Source organism: Phalacrocorax aristotelis, chromosome 3 (genome assembly GCF_949628215.1).
Source record: "Phalacrocorax aristotelis chromosome 3, bGulAri2.1, whole genome shotgun sequence".
Taxonomy (NCBI): domain Eukaryota; kingdom Metazoa; phylum Chordata; class Aves; order Suliformes; family Phalacrocoracidae; genus Phalacrocorax; species Phalacrocorax aristotelis.
The window spans coordinates 114090426-114107457 of record NC_134278.1 but is presented as its reverse complement, the minus strand read 5'-3'; the positions used below and the strand labels follow the sequence as shown (position 1 = coordinate 114107457).

Genomic DNA, 17032 nt, shown 5'->3' with positions numbered 1-17032 from the left:
AGTGATAACGATGCTTGAGTCTGCTTATTAAGGAAGATCTGAGATGGGGCATTATTTTGGGTGCATCCAAACTAGTTATGTGCCATTACAGTCTTGACTTGCATTCATTACTTATTAAGGAGCAATGCTCCCTTACTTTGAAGCCTGTAACTAATTAAACTCCTCACTGTTCTTTGCTGACAACAAAAACATGTAAGACCAAGCTGCCAGAAACCATCTATAATACTTCCAGTACCTCAAGCAGTCATCCACCCCATTTGCCTTCTAGGATTATATTTTTCTGTGCTTGTCCTGGTTTCAGCTGGGATAGAGTTAAATTTCTTCATAGTAGCTAGTGTGGGGCTGTGTTTTGGGTTTTTGCTGGAAACAGTGGTGATAATGCGGAGATGTTTTAGTTGTTGCTAAGTAGCGCTTACACTGGTCAAGGACTTTTTCAGCTCCCCGTGCTCTGCCGGGTGCACAACAAGCTGGGAGGAGGGGACACAGCCAGGACAGCTGACCCAAACCGACCAAGGGGATATTCCATACCATATTATGTCGTGCTCAGTATATAAAGCTGGGGGAAGAAGAAGGAAGGGGGGAATGTTTGGAGTGATGGTGTTTGTCTTCCCAAGTACCTGTTACATGTGATGGAGCCCTGCTTTCCTGGAGATGGTTGAACACCTGCATGTCCATGGGAAGTAGTGATTGAATTCCTTGTTTTGCTCTGCTTGCACGTGTGGCTTTTGCTTTATCTGTTAAACTGTCTTTATCTCAACCCATGAGTTGCCTCACTTTTCCTCTTCCAATTCTCTCCCCCGTCCCATCGGGGGGAGTGAGCAAGCGGCTGCGTGGTGCTTGGTTGCTGACTGGGGCTAAACCATGACAGTGCTATACCTTATAGAATTAGCATTTTAACATTTTAACCCAAAAGGTATTGATTTAAACTTGTATTTGGAAGGTACCATGTTTATCTATTTGAAGTGCAGGGGATCTTCAATACCAGGATAATATTCTAACTGGGAGGATCAAAAAGAGTAGTGGGAAAAGGGATTAACCACAGCATTAATCTGGAGGAGAACTGAAATGCTTTACAAATATTATCTTGCAACTCCAACTTGTAATAGAATTACTTCTAGAGTAATAGCAATTATGGTACAATCATGCCCTTTTGATCAGTAGTTACCCGAATTAGGTTAATCCTAACTCTTTATTATATTGAAAGCTCCCTAAATTATCCATTCTTCTTTTATCTTAGCCAGCTGGACAAATGCTGCCTCACTGGATTTCTGCTTGCTTCAACTCCTCTTTTCTTTTTGACCCTATCCTTACTGTGTGCCTTCCTGTTCCATTTCTGCTTCTGTGTTGTCTTCAGTTTTGCCTCTGGTGGCAGATTTGTACAACCTTGACCTTACACATTGGTCCTTTTTATTCACTCAGATACATGGCTGTCTGAAGCCTTTCCATAGTCACTGAATAAATACAGTCCGAATCATTTAATTAAGACATGTTTTTTAAAGGCTTTACAAAAAAAGCCATATGAACCCAAACAAGTTTGATAAGCAGGTTCCTTAGGAATGAGTAACAAACTCCACAGTCTTCTCTCCTTCTCCACATTTTCTTTCCTATTATTTTCCCTCCCTTTCTGTTTTCATCTGTTATAGCTTGCTTTGGTAAGCATGTTCTTGATTTAATTTAGAGATTTTGGAAATTTGTGTTACTCAAGAACTAAATCTTGTGTTCTGGTGAGTTTAAGTCAGTAGCAAGGAACATGGAAGAAATAGGTTACATATTACCATAAAAATTAAAACAGTTTCAAAGCCTCTCTAACTTACACTGCATTGCTTCTGCCCCAAGAGGTAGCTCCAGCACCCAGACTCAAGCACTACGGATCTATAAATTTTTTACTGGGAATGTAGTCTTGTACAACTTCCCTTAAAAATAAAGGTACTTCAGCTCAAAACTTGAAAAGGAATAAAAAGTTTTGGAGACCCTATCTGCACATATATTAACATCAACAGCTTTAGAATACAATAATCCTTTGAAACCTTGTTCAGCATTGAAGATCTTAAAATAGTTTTCATGTGTTTCATTGAAGTTCATTTTGTCCTATCCCAGTACGCATAGTTTCTGGATGCCACATTGCTGATGTCTCCTCCAACAAGTGACAGCTTTTCAGCAGCTCTTACTGCAACATGCATTAACCTCAGAGGTACCAGAGATCCTATTTGGCTGCTTAGATTTAGCTTAAAACACGTATATCAGTTTATCTCTGCAAAAAAACCCCAAACTAGCTGTTTGAATCTCAGTCCTGAGAGATGACAATTTTTAAGGGCACAGATATCGTTCCATTGTAACCACTCATCTTTCTGAGAAACCTTTGAATCTTTGTCCAGAACTGCGCAGCATGACAGATAATTGCCTAGATGTTCAGGCTAACTCCATTTCAAGTGTAAGCTTCCACATATATGAGATATATTAAAAAAAAATAGTAAAAGAAAAAAGAAACCTTCTAAAACCAAAAAGGTGCTCAATAGCAATCACAAAAATTATTTGCCCTGATGCTACCTCACACATAGCCAAGGACTACTGGTAGGGGAGACACTACCATGCACATGGTTCCCTAACCCATAGCATAACAGTACTGAAAAAGACCAGTTGTTTTTCTTTTTTTTTATTGCATCCCCCTCTCCCACTAGCCAGAATACTTTACAGAGATGTGAAGTATCAAGCTCATGTTATAAGACCTAATTACATTAAAATTTTGCCCTGATTCAACTGACGAGTAGCCAATTAGTACCAATGTAAGCCTTTAATTTAGAAAGGGTAAACTAAAGTGAGGTATAATTTGCCTTACCTGAAGTGTGTCAGCAATGAAGCGTTGAATCCTTTCGGTGGAACTTGTAGGCAGCTATATAACAATAACAGGAGGCTACACCAAGCTGAACATTATTGCACATTTTTGGAACAGCACATCACACCCCACAGTTAATTGTATCTCTCTGCACCATCCTTTGTATAAAGCTGTTCTCTGATTGTGAGATCTCTGAAAAAGAATTAGCGTCTACAAATTGCCCAATGCAACGGAACCTAAATCTTCGTTGATATCTGCATAGATAAAGGAAAATTCTGTAATTTTTTTGTAAAAAACGTACATAAATAGACCACCCCATTGAGCTCACTCAGACTGGAAAGATCCATTTCTTCTCTGGGAAGAATCATGTCTACCAAGCCCGCTGTGAGTACAGCCTGAATGCTTATGATTGCTTGGAAACAGTGGCAGACCATGGACTATGAGGAGGAGGATGGCTTGACCTTGAAATGCAGAATCACAAAATGACTGAGGTTGGAAGGGACCTCTGGAGGTCATCTGCTCAAGCAGGGTCACGTAGAGCTGGTTGCCCAGGACTGTGTCCAGGCAGCCTTTGAATATCTCCAAGAATGGAGAGTCCACCACCTCTCTGGGCAATCTGTGCCAGAGCTTCGTCACCCTCACAGTGAAAAAGTGTTTCCTGATGTTTAGGAGGAACCTCCTATGTTTCAGTTTGTGCCCATTGTCTCCTGTCCATTACAGGGCACCACTGAAAAGAGCCTGGCTCTGCCCTCTTTACACCTTCACTACAGGTATTTATATATACATTGGTGAGATCTCCCTGAGCCTTCTCTTCTCTGGGCTAAACACTCCCAGCTCTAAACTGATCTGGGATATCAGTTGTAAGATAAGATCTCATCAGCCCACCCCTGTGAGAAAAATGACATCCTGGATTTTTTTTTGACTCGGAGACCGTTATGGAGAAAGGGCTTTTTTTGTTGTACACTAGGGATCTTAAAATAGTCTAGCTTAATACAGTATTAAAAACTGTGCAGTTCTGAGCAGTCTGTACTATGCTGCTGTAACATCTTATTACATATTTCTGGACATATCTCTCCCCAAGGGATAAACATCTCTTTTGAACTAGCTGAAAGAGCCAGCATGAGAAACACTGAGACTGAAGCCAGGACTTGTCCTTGGAGTAGGGGAGCTAGAGAGAGGCCTATTTTCTTGCTTTAAGAATTGATTTCCTGGGAAACTGTATAAAGGTCAGAAGCACATTATGCTCTATGTGATTGTGAAAAAGCCTCTGAACACTGATGTAACATAAATATTTACAACTACTATTACTAACCAAACCTCTTTCCAGCCCCTGCTCCTCCCGAGAAAGAAAACAGGGTAATAGGGAAGAATTGACTTGTGAAGAATAATAGCAGTGACAGTCTAACCCGAAATCACTAATGGAAACTGCACACTTATCTGAACAGGAAGAGACGTTATAAAAAAAAAATATCAAGGAGCATCTGTAATTTTCCAATGCAGATCACAGAAGACTGCAAGTCAGCTGTGACAAGAATGATAACAGCACCATGCTTTTGTTTTCTTTATTTTACCCTTGAGCAGATAACCTTTCATATTTTGGTAGAGTAGACACATCAGTGATGATGTTTTTGTGATGTTGCAAAACTCCACTTTCTTCTCATCCCTCTGGGAACAAATTCATCCATGTCTCATTTAACCACAGCCGTTTTATAAAGAACAGAAGGACTAGAGGCAAAGCGGTTTGTAGGGAGACAATAATATTTACTGTCCATATTAAAGGCTAGCTGAGAAACTGTCAATAAAAGGATATTCGTAAGTGACAACATGCTAATTTTGCATCAAAGAATCCAGGCAGATACGGTGTTTGACTCACTCATTTCATATTTTTTTAGGTGATCCAGGACACAAGCAGGCAACTTGCAGCTCTGGAGTTATGCGTGGCTTGCAAGCTGTTCAAATGTGCCTCCTGTAAGTATGCTGCAACTGTCAGTCAGTGGTAGGACTACGCTGGTGGTAAGCAGCTGGTAATACAACAGCACAGCTGCGGAAGGAAGTGAATAAGCAAGGATTGCTGGGGCAGATGTTGAGTCACCTTGAGACCCAGCCACATGCTTCGGTTTGTGGCTGAACCCTGACATACAGTAGAAGCACTGAGATCTATGAAGAATTACTGTTTTTTCCTTTTTTCGTGACTACTCCTAGAGTTCCTCTTCCTTTTAGCTCCCAGAAGTGTATATTAGCTCTCCTAAGGCATATGACTCTGTGTGCGCTTCCGTGGGACCAGGGTTCCCAAACCTCTAAGGCACTTTTGAAAACCTCATTCACAAACTACAAATACATGGGAATGTGAATTAGATGTGATTAATATAATACACATTCAAATTGAAAAGAAGAAACTCTTCTTAAGCTAAGCCTTCTTGTTGAGGAGCAGAGCTGGTAGAAATCCCCAGAGCCTGTGAAAAGTTGAAGTCGAATCAGTTCCACCACATATCAACAATCAGACTGGCCTACTCTGGAAATGTTGTTTTCATGATACACATTCCAGAACTTGTGTTCCTGAAGACTGTAAACTTTTCACTCAGTGATTTTCTGTGAATCCAGCTATGCATATTTCTAATTCCTGAATCCTGTACTCCAACAGACTGTTTTCAGTCTTTTCTCCACTGTCCATGTAGAATCTTGGTCCAATGCAGAAGCTGAAGGCTCACCCAAATGCTTTGTTCTGGTCTACTGCTATGGTAAAATTTTCAGAGTTAATGATCTAGGATGCAAGTAGCACAACAGGAGTAAGAAAATGAGAAGATTAGACACTGGTATATAAATGGTAGCAGAAGTTAGACACTGTTGGGCCTTTATAAATGGCATAATTTATAAAATGATTTCTGAGAAGTTAATGGAATTAAAAAACCCCAACAGTTCTGTTTCATGATTGACACAAAGGCCAAATAAGCAGGTCTGACATTCTACAGATTAAAACATAGTTGTGCTTATATAAAAGTTGTTAGCTAGAACAGATACATTATTCATTTATGACATGAGAAGTTAATAAGAATAGCATCTCTTGATCACAGCTGAAGATACTCCAGTCTGTTTCTAGATTAAGTAGCCCTTGTTAATATTGGGCACAAGATAACATTGGAACTACTGGCAGTTAAAACTGCCTCTAGTCCTCCTTTTCTGCCTAGTCTCTTTTCAATATTAATGGACCTGTGATGTAGAAATTTCTTTTAAAAAAATTGAATTACCTGTTTCTACTAGGCACCTCTACAAGCTCTGCCTCGTTGCCATCCATGTACTAATTATCAGAGAGCAAAAGCATGTACTACCTTTGGCAAGCACAAGCATATAGGTGATGGAGCACATTTGCAGTGACTGCCAGGCGGCTTTAAACAGTGCTTTTCATTAAGTCTTTTAGCGACACGCAATTTGTTTCCTTCATTAAATGGTACTGGCTCTTCTGGTTGTTGTATTTGCAAAATGCCATACATACCATTAGAGGCTACAAGAACTTTGGAGGCAAAGAAAAGGACAGCAGCTAGTGTTGCGTGCAGATGTCAAAGTTTACCTCATATACTGAGGTGGGAGGGTAGGCAATATCTCTGTAAATCTATTTTTGGCTAAGAGTCCCAATGGTAATTCTTGGTGGTGCTGCAAATGAAACATTTTATTGTCATTGCTCAATTCAGAATAGAACCGTTTCAAGTTCAGTAAGCAACCTTTTACCCCATGTGAACGCCAAGGCAGCTCCATTCCCACATTTCTAAGTGGCGCATCTCTGGTGCACTAAAACCTAAGAGACACCAAGGGTATGTTTCTTCCCTAGAGTGCTTCTGTAGGAGCTGTGTAGGTGTGAGATTCATCTGGTACTTTTGGTTTTGTGTCTTTGTCATTGCAGATCTCCGCATTGTGAAGTCCCGTCATACTATTTTTCTTGTCATCAATTAAGTCTTCTGCCATCTCTTTGCTGTTCTTGTGGCACTGACAGAAGTCACTGGAGCTCTCTAGAAAGCTGATGCAAAATTTGATAACCAGTGCTAGCCATGCCATCCCAAAGAGGATCCACAGAGATATTACATTCTTGTACCAGCCTGGATAGGTGCGGTCTGGGTTCATCCCTATAAGACAATAACCAAAAACATTTCTAGGTTGGATCAAGAATGCCTCAAAGGAGACATTACATGTAAAGCAAAAACAGTGGAAATATGACCCAATATTATTGATTTCTATATAAAACACGAGTATGCCATCTACTTAGCATGTGAACAGATACTGTAAGCAAGTGTGTTTCGTGACATGCCAGCAACAGCCTAGAACTCCCTAGGAATTGTAAAGATTACCCATGAGAAATAAAAATAAATCCCAGATTACATCTATGTCAAAATGAAGTTATTCACATTTAAGCACACAGTTTCATTTCTCTGCTTACCACTCAACATCACAATATTGTATTAGTATGTAACAGGAGTCCTCTGCAGGCAGAGAGGTAAGTGGGTTTTATGTAGCTTGTTAAGCCAGATATCAGCGAGCAAGTGAGTCTCTCAGAGTGGGAGGGAAGGGGCCTGAGCCTCTAAGAACAACCAAGCCTTGGAAGACAACTTGAAATTACGCTACCTTTAGCTGAGCAACCAGACAGCTACTCTCTGATCCCTTTGGAGCAAAGCCATATTTTTGGTTGTGTTTCCACAATGTTTAGTACAAACAGGCTTCTATGTGCTAAGGTAGGGTTAGTAGTAATATTAATAATAATACAGGCAAAGCAAAGGAATGAGCTCAGCCCTATGAAGTGACTGGGCTGTATCTGTAAAGCAGGCTGGGGTACCCTTACAAACACAGGCAAGGTACAAGATACAAATCAGTGGCAGCAAAGTCTTTGCATGGGCTTTTTCTCTGCTGCTTCTCAGGTTTCATTATTTAGTTCCTTACCTTAGGAAGTTTTAGTTACAAAGTGAAAAATACCTACAGCACAGCAGATACTACAGAAGCCCTGATACTTTCAAGACAGAGTGTGAGGAGTTAACGTGTATGAGGTGGTACCTCCATGAACCTGGAGGCCACTCTCCATACCACATTCCAATGAAAAGTACACATAGGTCTGGGTTGAAGTGGGACATCCACAAAGGTGGGTGTTTAGGTATTTATCATCTGTGACTGGCTGTATGTAGGAGTACTGTACTGCGATTACCTGAACAGACTAGCAGTTTCCAAATCATGGTCCATGAACTGTTACTGTCTACAAGATTGTGATAAGTAGTAACTGGTTAGCAGAAGCATACTAAACACCCAATCCTTTACATCCATTTACTTGGTATTATTATATATTATGTAACACACACTGTATGTGTTTTCAGTATAATGGGACCACAAGACATTCTGAGGTTGTCACTAAGCCACTGGCAAATGTTTGGGACCTACTAACAACTTCTGCAGTAACTACTCTTTGGGCTGGCTTTCTACATCAAGGTGAACTTCAACCAGGAAGACTATCATATTCATTCTTCAAACACGAAGCTTCCACCGATGCTAAATTCAAAGGTTTAAAAAAATGTTTGTTTCTAAATAATAAATGAAGACAAGAGGGAAGGGCTGTTTGAGGCTTCCAAGGAGAATACTTTATCTTCAGAGACCATCTGATAGGTGCAGTCTTGGCGATGAGAAGATCAGAAGCAGTTTAGGACCTACATGGCATCCTCTGTCCAATAGAAGTGCTTACTGAATGTGCAAATTAACAGATTTCAGGGCTAGTAAGAGAACCTACATCAATATTACAAAATAAAACAGGCTAGGGACCACTCTGTGACTTCAAATCCAAGTGCCATGGCCTGGCTTATATTTCCCACAAAACAGAGCAGCTGTGTCCAAAGTGAACATCAGGCATCACCCCTGGCATGTGATATCCCCCAGAATTTACCTGGTCCAGAACAGTGCCAGAGATCACACTGGTGGGGGAAACAGTCACAAAATAGCGACAGCCACTTGAACCCATACCCTGGCCCTGCTTATTTTAAAGTTGAAACATGAACCACAAACACAGGATTGTTAAGGCAAAATGGTTTGGCATGTACGTATTACAGGTCACTGACGTAATCAGTTATTCCCATACTGAATCTACAGTGTCTATACCACACAGGTGAGGGTACGCCTGGATACGGGAGATATACTAGTGAAGAGGTTCAAAATTAGTTATCATGAACTGAGAGAAGTAAAGATGCTGCAGCACAGAGTTCAGCATCATCCATAAAATCAGAAAAATGCTGAACTGGCTAGGTTTTATTAAGCTCCATTTGGATACCCTTACCCAAGTTAACTTGACTCCAGCTCGTTTAAGCGTGCCTAGACAAGCTCTAGTCATACCTTTGATGCATTACAGACAAGTCCTGCTGTAACCACCACTAAGTTGTCTAAGCCTCATGCAAGCACTTGAAGAAAGGAAAATAAAGAATCTGTAATAATATGTTTTAGTCTTTCTGCCTCCCAGGGATTCAAGGGTGCACGTGTTTCTATAATCAATTTGTTTTTTAATCAAAAGTCTTTATCAAAAAGGTGTGTCTTGTGTTTCAGCAAATGCATCGGGCGTGGGTCCAAACCCATTTCCTCTGGCAAAGGGTTTTGGCAACCAAAACTAGGCTGTGCTTGGTGCCTGACAGTCTACATTTAAGTGACTTAAGCTGCCTTTTAGAAAGCAGTTGTCTGGGGTTTTGACAGAGGAAATGGTCACTGTCTGCTAATGGTGATGCAGAGTAGCATCTGCTTAAAATTAATCGCTGCCAATGCACTGGAGTGCACTGAGTGCGCCATCAGTGACTGCTATGATTAAAAATATAGCAACTCCAATCTGGTGTTGTAGTCATTCAAGGGACAGATCACCTGAACGCTCTAAGACTACTCATTGACTGGGAAACCATTTTTTTGCTCTTCCATAGGTGGCATTGCTACCTCAGAAATCAAGTCTTCTCCAACCTGTCAAAAGCCTACCACAACATATTTATCATCAGGTCTATGGATTGCTAGTGGTATAAGACTGCCAAGTTGGGAGCTTCATGTGCCACGTGTTTGGCTTTGATGTTTAGTAGGTGAAAGCAATGAAATGTGAACTACTCACCAATGACATAATCTCCAAACCCTATAGTACTGAGGGTAATGAAGGAATAGTAGAAGCCTTCTTCATAAGACCAGCCTTCTTTGTTAGAGAACAAAAGGGGAGGTAGCAGGAGGAACAGTAACAAGCCAGTTACCAGCGCACAGGTCTTAATCAGGAGGGAAGCTTTTTTCTAGTAAAACAGAAAAAAAAAAAAAAGAGACTGTCACAAGAAGGGTGTCAGGGAAAGTCCAGTTCAAGTCCAGTGCTTGAAGATAATGCTGGACTCCATAAAAACATACAAACATTTATGACATTCCACTGGAATAAACTGTGTGGCTCTCCCAGTCAACACAAACTGGGCATCACTTTCATGAGTCCTAAATTCATGCCAGTTTAAAGCCTATTCCACAAATATCCCCATGTAACTTACATATTCAGTTCTAACTATGACTGATGATAAACAGACCAGATATTCTAGGACTGTGCATGGCTCTAAGGTTCCAGAACTTCTATTGCTGTAGGGGAAGCCATTCATCACAGAAGTTCCCTCAATTAATAAACAACCTTATCTGACACATCATAACGCTGTCATAAACTAAATTTATTTGCTTCCAGTTATTCCTGAGTACTATTGCCTTTTTGGCCAAACAGGTAGGCAGGCTGTCCTTGTTAGTCAGAGGATCCCAAATACCAGACAATGCCCTTTCTGTCTTTTCTTTCCTGAACTTGAGGGTGGTGTATTGCTGTCCACATTGCTTACCTGCCCGTGAAACACCTCCTCTAGGCGATGGGCGCAATGCTGAGTCCCCAACAGCATCAGCTGCCCAATTTCATTCAGGAGTACAAGGTTCAAGGGGATCCCAAAGAGTGCAAACAAGATGCAAAAGATTCGACCAGCCACAGTGCTGGGGCTCAGGTTCCCATAGCCTAGGCAGGGAAGGAATGAGGTGTTAAATCTAAAATATTCTCTGCTTGCCCTCCTCCCCTGGAGGGGTGAACCTCCATCTTCTACAAAAGTTAGACAAGAAGGTCACTGCTCCAAAAGGACCTTTTTAATAAATAACTGTAAGTTACATCCATTGTTTGTCATATCCTATTGTAGGCTGGAAAATAACATTTCTTTCCCTGCCAGTTTTGTTTAGTTCCTTTTCCATTTACCAGTAAATTTCCTCTCTCCTACCCACTGTCTGGGCTGGAATCTGACGTAAATGAAAAACTTCCGTTTAGTTCAGTTTTTGTAAGCATTGTTGGCATGAGGTTTGCTGCTAAATGATCCTGCATGGCTGTCATGGTCTCTGAACCACAACAATAGTGTTTTAATTATAACAACAACCTTTTTCTACCTTTGTCCCACAGGACTAGTGAACTTAACCTTGCTTATAATGCTCTTTTGCACCAAAAGTACCAAATACACATTAAGCTTAAATTGTCAAAATGTTGCCTAGGGGCAATAAATCTGGAGAATTTACACCCAACTGTTGGTGCAGTGCAAGCACCACTGACACCTTGCTACCATGCTTGTAGGTGGTGTAGCCCCAGGGCAAGTGAGCAGCCCCCAGAGGAGAGAGGGAGAGGTCCACGGGCTGGGCTCTGTACACGAGATAAGTGAGAGCACAAACATCCATGGCTCACTAGATGGAGTCCCATTCCTTCACTAACCTCTGTCCCACACCAGCTGCAATAAGCCAGTGACCATCAACGTAGAAAGATGTGCGTCTACAACCTTGGGATATCTACACATTCTGTGCCAAGTTTTGTGCCAACAAAATCTCTTGCCACGGATGACACTGCAGTTAAGTGTGCACGTGCACTGACAAACTACCCCCAGAAAAAGGTCTGGCAGCAAACTGTTTCACAGTATGTATACAGGCTGTCTTTTCCTCTCACTTCTGCCCCCACAAATTCAAAATTTTACTATCTGGAGGACTTTCCCTTCAATAATTTTAGGCTTTGTGAGCCCCTGGGTTTAATGCATGCGGTAACACATAATGTACCTCCAAAGCAATGGCCCCAGCAGCCTGTCCCTGGGAAGGGCAGAGCATCCCCCGGAAAGAGTGGGATGCTGTTACATAACTAGAGGTTGTTTTGAAATACAGTCAAACAAAGGGGCTAAATTAAGACTGTACAGCAGCCTTAATTCCAGTGCTATGTTCTTCACTTACGAGCAGCTCTGTGATGTTTATGCACTCGCCCCCCACACCACGTAATTGCTGAATTCTGCCATCTTTCACCATTTCCAGACTAACAGGTATGATCAATGAGACGCAGGCAAGTACACCTGGTGGATGATCCCACCTAAGTGATTTAAAGTCTGTGTGCCTGGTGTGATCTGTTCCACACTGGCTGTGCCACATTTCAGTGGACTGGTTCCAATTTTACCTCTCTTACGGAATTAGGGTGTTTTGCAGGCCAGTCTGGACCCAGGAAAAAGAGCTGGGGTGGCATTTACTGTAAGGCTGGAGTCTGAACATGAGTCACATACATTTATGGCCAGCCATTGCCAAGGTTTTGTTTTCTGTAATGGTTTGGGCAGGTCTTTTTACCATAGTTTTCCAGATTATCCAGTCACTGGAAAAAAACATCAGACAGGAGAGGAAGGAAGGTCTACAGTCTCAGGTCACTGTGAAACACAGCAGTGTTCTGTATCTTGGGGGCCTGATACAGTGCTGACTGGAGAGCATCTAAGGGTAAGCTGTACATTACATTTAATTTGGTGCAGAAAATTCAATGATGTAAGAAGATCCAATGTGTACAGTAAAGCCAGCACACCAAACAACAGATCTGCTTTGCATATGATTTATCTAGCTCCCTTTCCCCTTGAAGACTTGGTGAGTAGTTGCTGTACATATGCCAAAAAGCCATGTCCCATTAGCTTTTTTTATACAGGATAAAGTTTGATTAAACAGCACAGGAGACTTTAGATTATGCAAAATGGACAGCAATTTACATTTCCTTGCCTTTGGACTAGACCAACAGATGCCAACCTAGGTGTAATATAAACCTCAATTGTTATAAAACTCAAGCAGGAATGGGTAAATGGGACTCACCCTCTTCAGTAAATGGTAAGAGGGTAATCAGTGTCTTATACCATTGTGGGCTGTACATTAGAAGATTTGAGCCAAGTTCAAAGACTAAAACAAACTACACTGGCAGCTGTGTCACATCCCTCATGAGCCTGCTACTGGGATGTCACCCAGTACATGCCTGTGCCAAGAGACACCAAGGATTGCTCACCAAAAACTACACAGAGGTCAGAGAGTAAGGGTTTTTACTGAAGCAGCTGGATTAAATGCTTGTATAGCTTCTCTCATTTTGAAATGAAGTGCAACGTAACTTAATCTTTCTTAGAAGAAGCAAAGTAAGAGTAGTTTTATTTCTAAGTGTTCTATCCACATACCTTAACTTCATGTGCTTCTGTTGCACATATTAAGTAAATTCAGTTTTGTTTTCCTGCTTGCCCATTACATTCCTGTACATAAGGGATTCAGAGGCTCTGGAGACTTGCTAAGAGGAGGAGGTGGATGCGTGATTAACAGATCATTAGTGAAAGATCTCTTCATTTGAAATATAGTAACTCTCTTGCAGTGCCCCTGGTTCAGCCAAGGCAACTTCAACTTTCTGCTACCCACAATGGGAGGTTTGTTTGGCTCCCATTCTCACTGCCTGGATGTAAAAGAGTATTTTAAGCAAAAAGTGCTTAGAATGAAAAAAAAAAAAAAGTGTCTTTCATACGCTGAAAAACATCTGCAAATTCACCAAATAATTTCAGCTGTGGGAAAAAGCAGGATTAGATTTTTCAAAAAAAAGCTGGAGGAAGAGTCACTTCTCTAACCAGTAACTTTATCAGTGGTTTGAACACTCACACACATTTTTGGGGAGATTTGGTTTAATTATTTCTCCTTCCTGAGTGGATACAAGCCATCACTTCCCACAGGAATGACCTAATCCCAAATTTACAGAATGTTCTTGTTTTGCTTTGAACACCCAGACACTCAGCGAAGCCTGGGAGCCAGGTGTCCCGCCTAACACACGAGTGTCTGATCCACAGGGCCACTGCGCAGTTCAGTGAAGGGTGCTTGTGCTAGGATTACTTTATTTTGCAGTACACACTTAAACACTCAGAGAAAGATGCTCCATTTGGCAGTTAGGGTGATCTCAAGTGAGCTACAATCCTGTTCTCCCAGGCACAGGAAGAAATTGCACACTGGTCTTCTACACACTCAGGGAGTGCTCAAAACACAGAACTGCTCCTACCACCAGCTCCTCCTCTGACACTTTTCTGAAGACCTAAACTTTTATTTCTCTTGTGCTCTTTACAAATAAACTGAATGTTTTAATCTCGGCTAAATGAAAGGTTTTGTTCATTACAAATTCAAAAGTTGCATAGACAAAAAATTATTAATATTCAGTTCAGATGGAAAAGATGTCATAATTCAGCAAAGTGGAAAAAAAAGACAAACCCAAAGAAACCTATCAGTTACTCACAGAGCCTAAGGTATGTTTGTCTGGTTCCTGAAAACGTGAGTATGGGACCAGCTTAGCTGGAAGGTGTCCCTGATTAAGCCCTCAGTAACCTGGTCTGACCTCATAGCTAACTGCTTTAAGCAGAAGGTTGCACTAGAGACCTTCTGAGGTACCAGGAAGGCTGAATTATCCTATGATCCTTACCAGCATTAGGATTTTCAAAGGTCATTTGGTACCACTTACATTCAACTGAACATCAGCAAGTTTGGGGTTCCTATCCTCCCTCATACTTTTGAATGGCTCTGAGAGGGCTAACTACACAAAACAAATGAGTGTGCTTGGCTTCTCAAGCGTCTTGTGAGATTTCACATTATACCCACCAAGTCTGCTCTAAGTGCAGGAAAGCTTGTCAGCTGGACACAGACGCTGAGCTCAGACATCTGATATGGGAAGTCCCATTTATTTCCAATTTATCTATCCACGGAGGATGACTTTGCTAAGGCCTCCCAATTGTGGTAGAGACAGAAACAGGACTCGGAAGCCCCAAGCAGGCCTAGTACTTGCATCGGCATCTCAATTTTATGAATAGAACAAACAAAAAAAGTTAAACAGTTTGATTTTAAAATCAATAGTGGTGGCAGAATATCAGGAACTGTGTGGGAAGCTATGCAGAATCCTTTCCCTAGCACCTTCTCTGAAATTATACCACCCTGTGATCCTTTGACTTTAGGAACTTTCATCTTGTGCCCCACTCTGAACTTGCTTTGACCTCTTCCCTGTTAGTCCAAACTAACTAGGAGAGTAAACACAGAAAGGGGGACTTTGTGTAGGCAAGGGATAAAGATGTCTGAGAGATAAAACCAGCAGCAAGTTACCTTCTCTTTCTTTAATCATGTTTAGTACTAGAGCTCTAAAGAAACTCTGATGATGATTCTTCAAGGCATTGAAGAGAGAGGGTTCCTATGGAAACGTCTGCAGAAAATGATTTAACATAGAAGATCTGGGATGACATGACATGCAAGAGACAGCAATGAAGAAAGTACAGAAGTATAACAGTGGGAAGAATGAATTAGCAGAAGTCCAGGGCTGCCCATCCCACATGATCAAAAGGTATAAATGCAGTTCCATTCAAATTATGAGATTGGCCAAAAACTAAGTAGGCTTTGGGGCATTTCTTTAAACAACAGATTTTTGTTCTTACAAATCTGTTCTTTAAACCTTTGGCATTAGGGTACCAAGTGTTCTAACCAGCAGGCTGGACACTTTGCTTTTAGCAGCAAAATTTGTATACTGCTTTCAATCACTAATGGAAATAGATGAGGCTCATTTAACTGGAAAAAACTGTGTACAGCACAGAAGATGCTGCAACAGGAGATGTGAGGATTCAAGACTGTATCAGTGGGAAAAGAAGATAATGTCCCTTCCCGTATCCCAGTGAGAGAGTGTTCTGGTAAAGACTTGAGAAACCAAGCCTTCTGAAGGGGTCAAAGCACCTAAAGCAGAAAACAGAAGCGGACAGAGTGGAAAGAACACCTCATAAAGGGAAGCAATGAAGGTAAAAGTGGTAATGGATTTGGCAGTGCTGTTTGAGAAGACTAAGAAAAAAATAGCTGATGCAAAAGCCACAAAGACATTATACTGCATAAGAGGCTGTCAAGGCACGAATAGCATTAGTTGCAGAGAAAAAATATGGAAGTGACAAACAGGATGAAGGATTGTAGCAGCCTGAACACATGAGGTAGAGTCCACCCAGATTCTTCAACAAAATCTTTTTGTAGTACTCCTAAATTCCTGAGAACGTCTCTTCTCTGTTACCATTTTAACACCATCCTTTCTGAACTAATTTGACAGAAGGGCTTGTTTTTTAACTATACATTAATCTTGTGAAGCTGGACCCGCTTTCAATTGTTCCATACTTACAGCCTGGGATAAGCTCTTCCTTGCCACACAAGGACATGAAAACCTCATCAAACCCTTCTCAAAAAACCTTCTGAACTGTGTCATTTACTGCATAGCCGTGCCCTGCACATGAAGCTTCCTACTGTGAATCACTCCTCTGAACTTCATTGAGTTCTTTGGAAAGGACTTTGCCTCTTTACTTGACATCATCAATTATCCTTCTCAGTCTTGCAGTGATGTCTGGGTCAACGAGGCTACACCAGCACCATCTCAAGAACTTGCATAAAAAGGATGGGTAACAGACGCAAGGTGAGGCTCTGACACCATCTGTATTTTCCTGTTCTACAACACTTATCAACAGAGTGTTAAGACACTAACCTGTATGCAATTAACAATTTAACTTGAAAAAGCAAAATCAAGGGCCCAGTTGTCTGAAGTTCTCTGCACAGAGGCAACTTGTACAGCATTCTCAACTCCACAACTGAAAAAAACATGAACAAGTCCCTAGAGTCACAGTATCAGCTTTAAAACTATGAGATACAGAAAATTGAAAACGCTGTAATATTTGGTTCTTTTTATTTGTCCCCTGCTATCAAGTCATTCCCTACACCTCCCCCCAGCCCCAAGCCATCAGGGAAAGGAGTTTTTATTTAAAAAAAAACAAACAAAAACAACCAACACAACAAAAACTGAACCAAGCCAACAAAAAAAAAGAAACCAAAAAAAGAAAACCCACACCATGAAAAAGAGTACCTTAG

At 41.2% G+C, this 17032-nt stretch overlaps 1 protein-coding gene across 2 annotated transcripts in view; it reads right to left on the bottom strand.

Moving 5' to 3' along the window:
- Nucleotides 1-4402: 4402 nt before the first annotated feature.
- The window catches only part of KCNK17 (potassium two pore domain channel subfamily K member 17), a 32620-nt gene continuing 19990 nt past the window's right edge, over nt 4403-17032 (bottom strand). For both annotated transcript variants that reach the window (XM_075089135.1, XM_075089134.1), the window contains exons 3-5: nt 10672-10838; nt 9933-10101; nt 4403-6948 (exon numbers count right to left, since the gene is read on the bottom strand). In XM_075089135.1, coding sequence (XP_074945236.1) covers nt 6653-6948; nt 9933-10101; nt 10672-10838 — 632 coding nt within the window. In that variant the 3' untranslated portion in view covers nt 4403-6652. The remainder of the gene's footprint in view (nt 6949-9932; nt 10102-10671; nt 10839-17032) is intronic.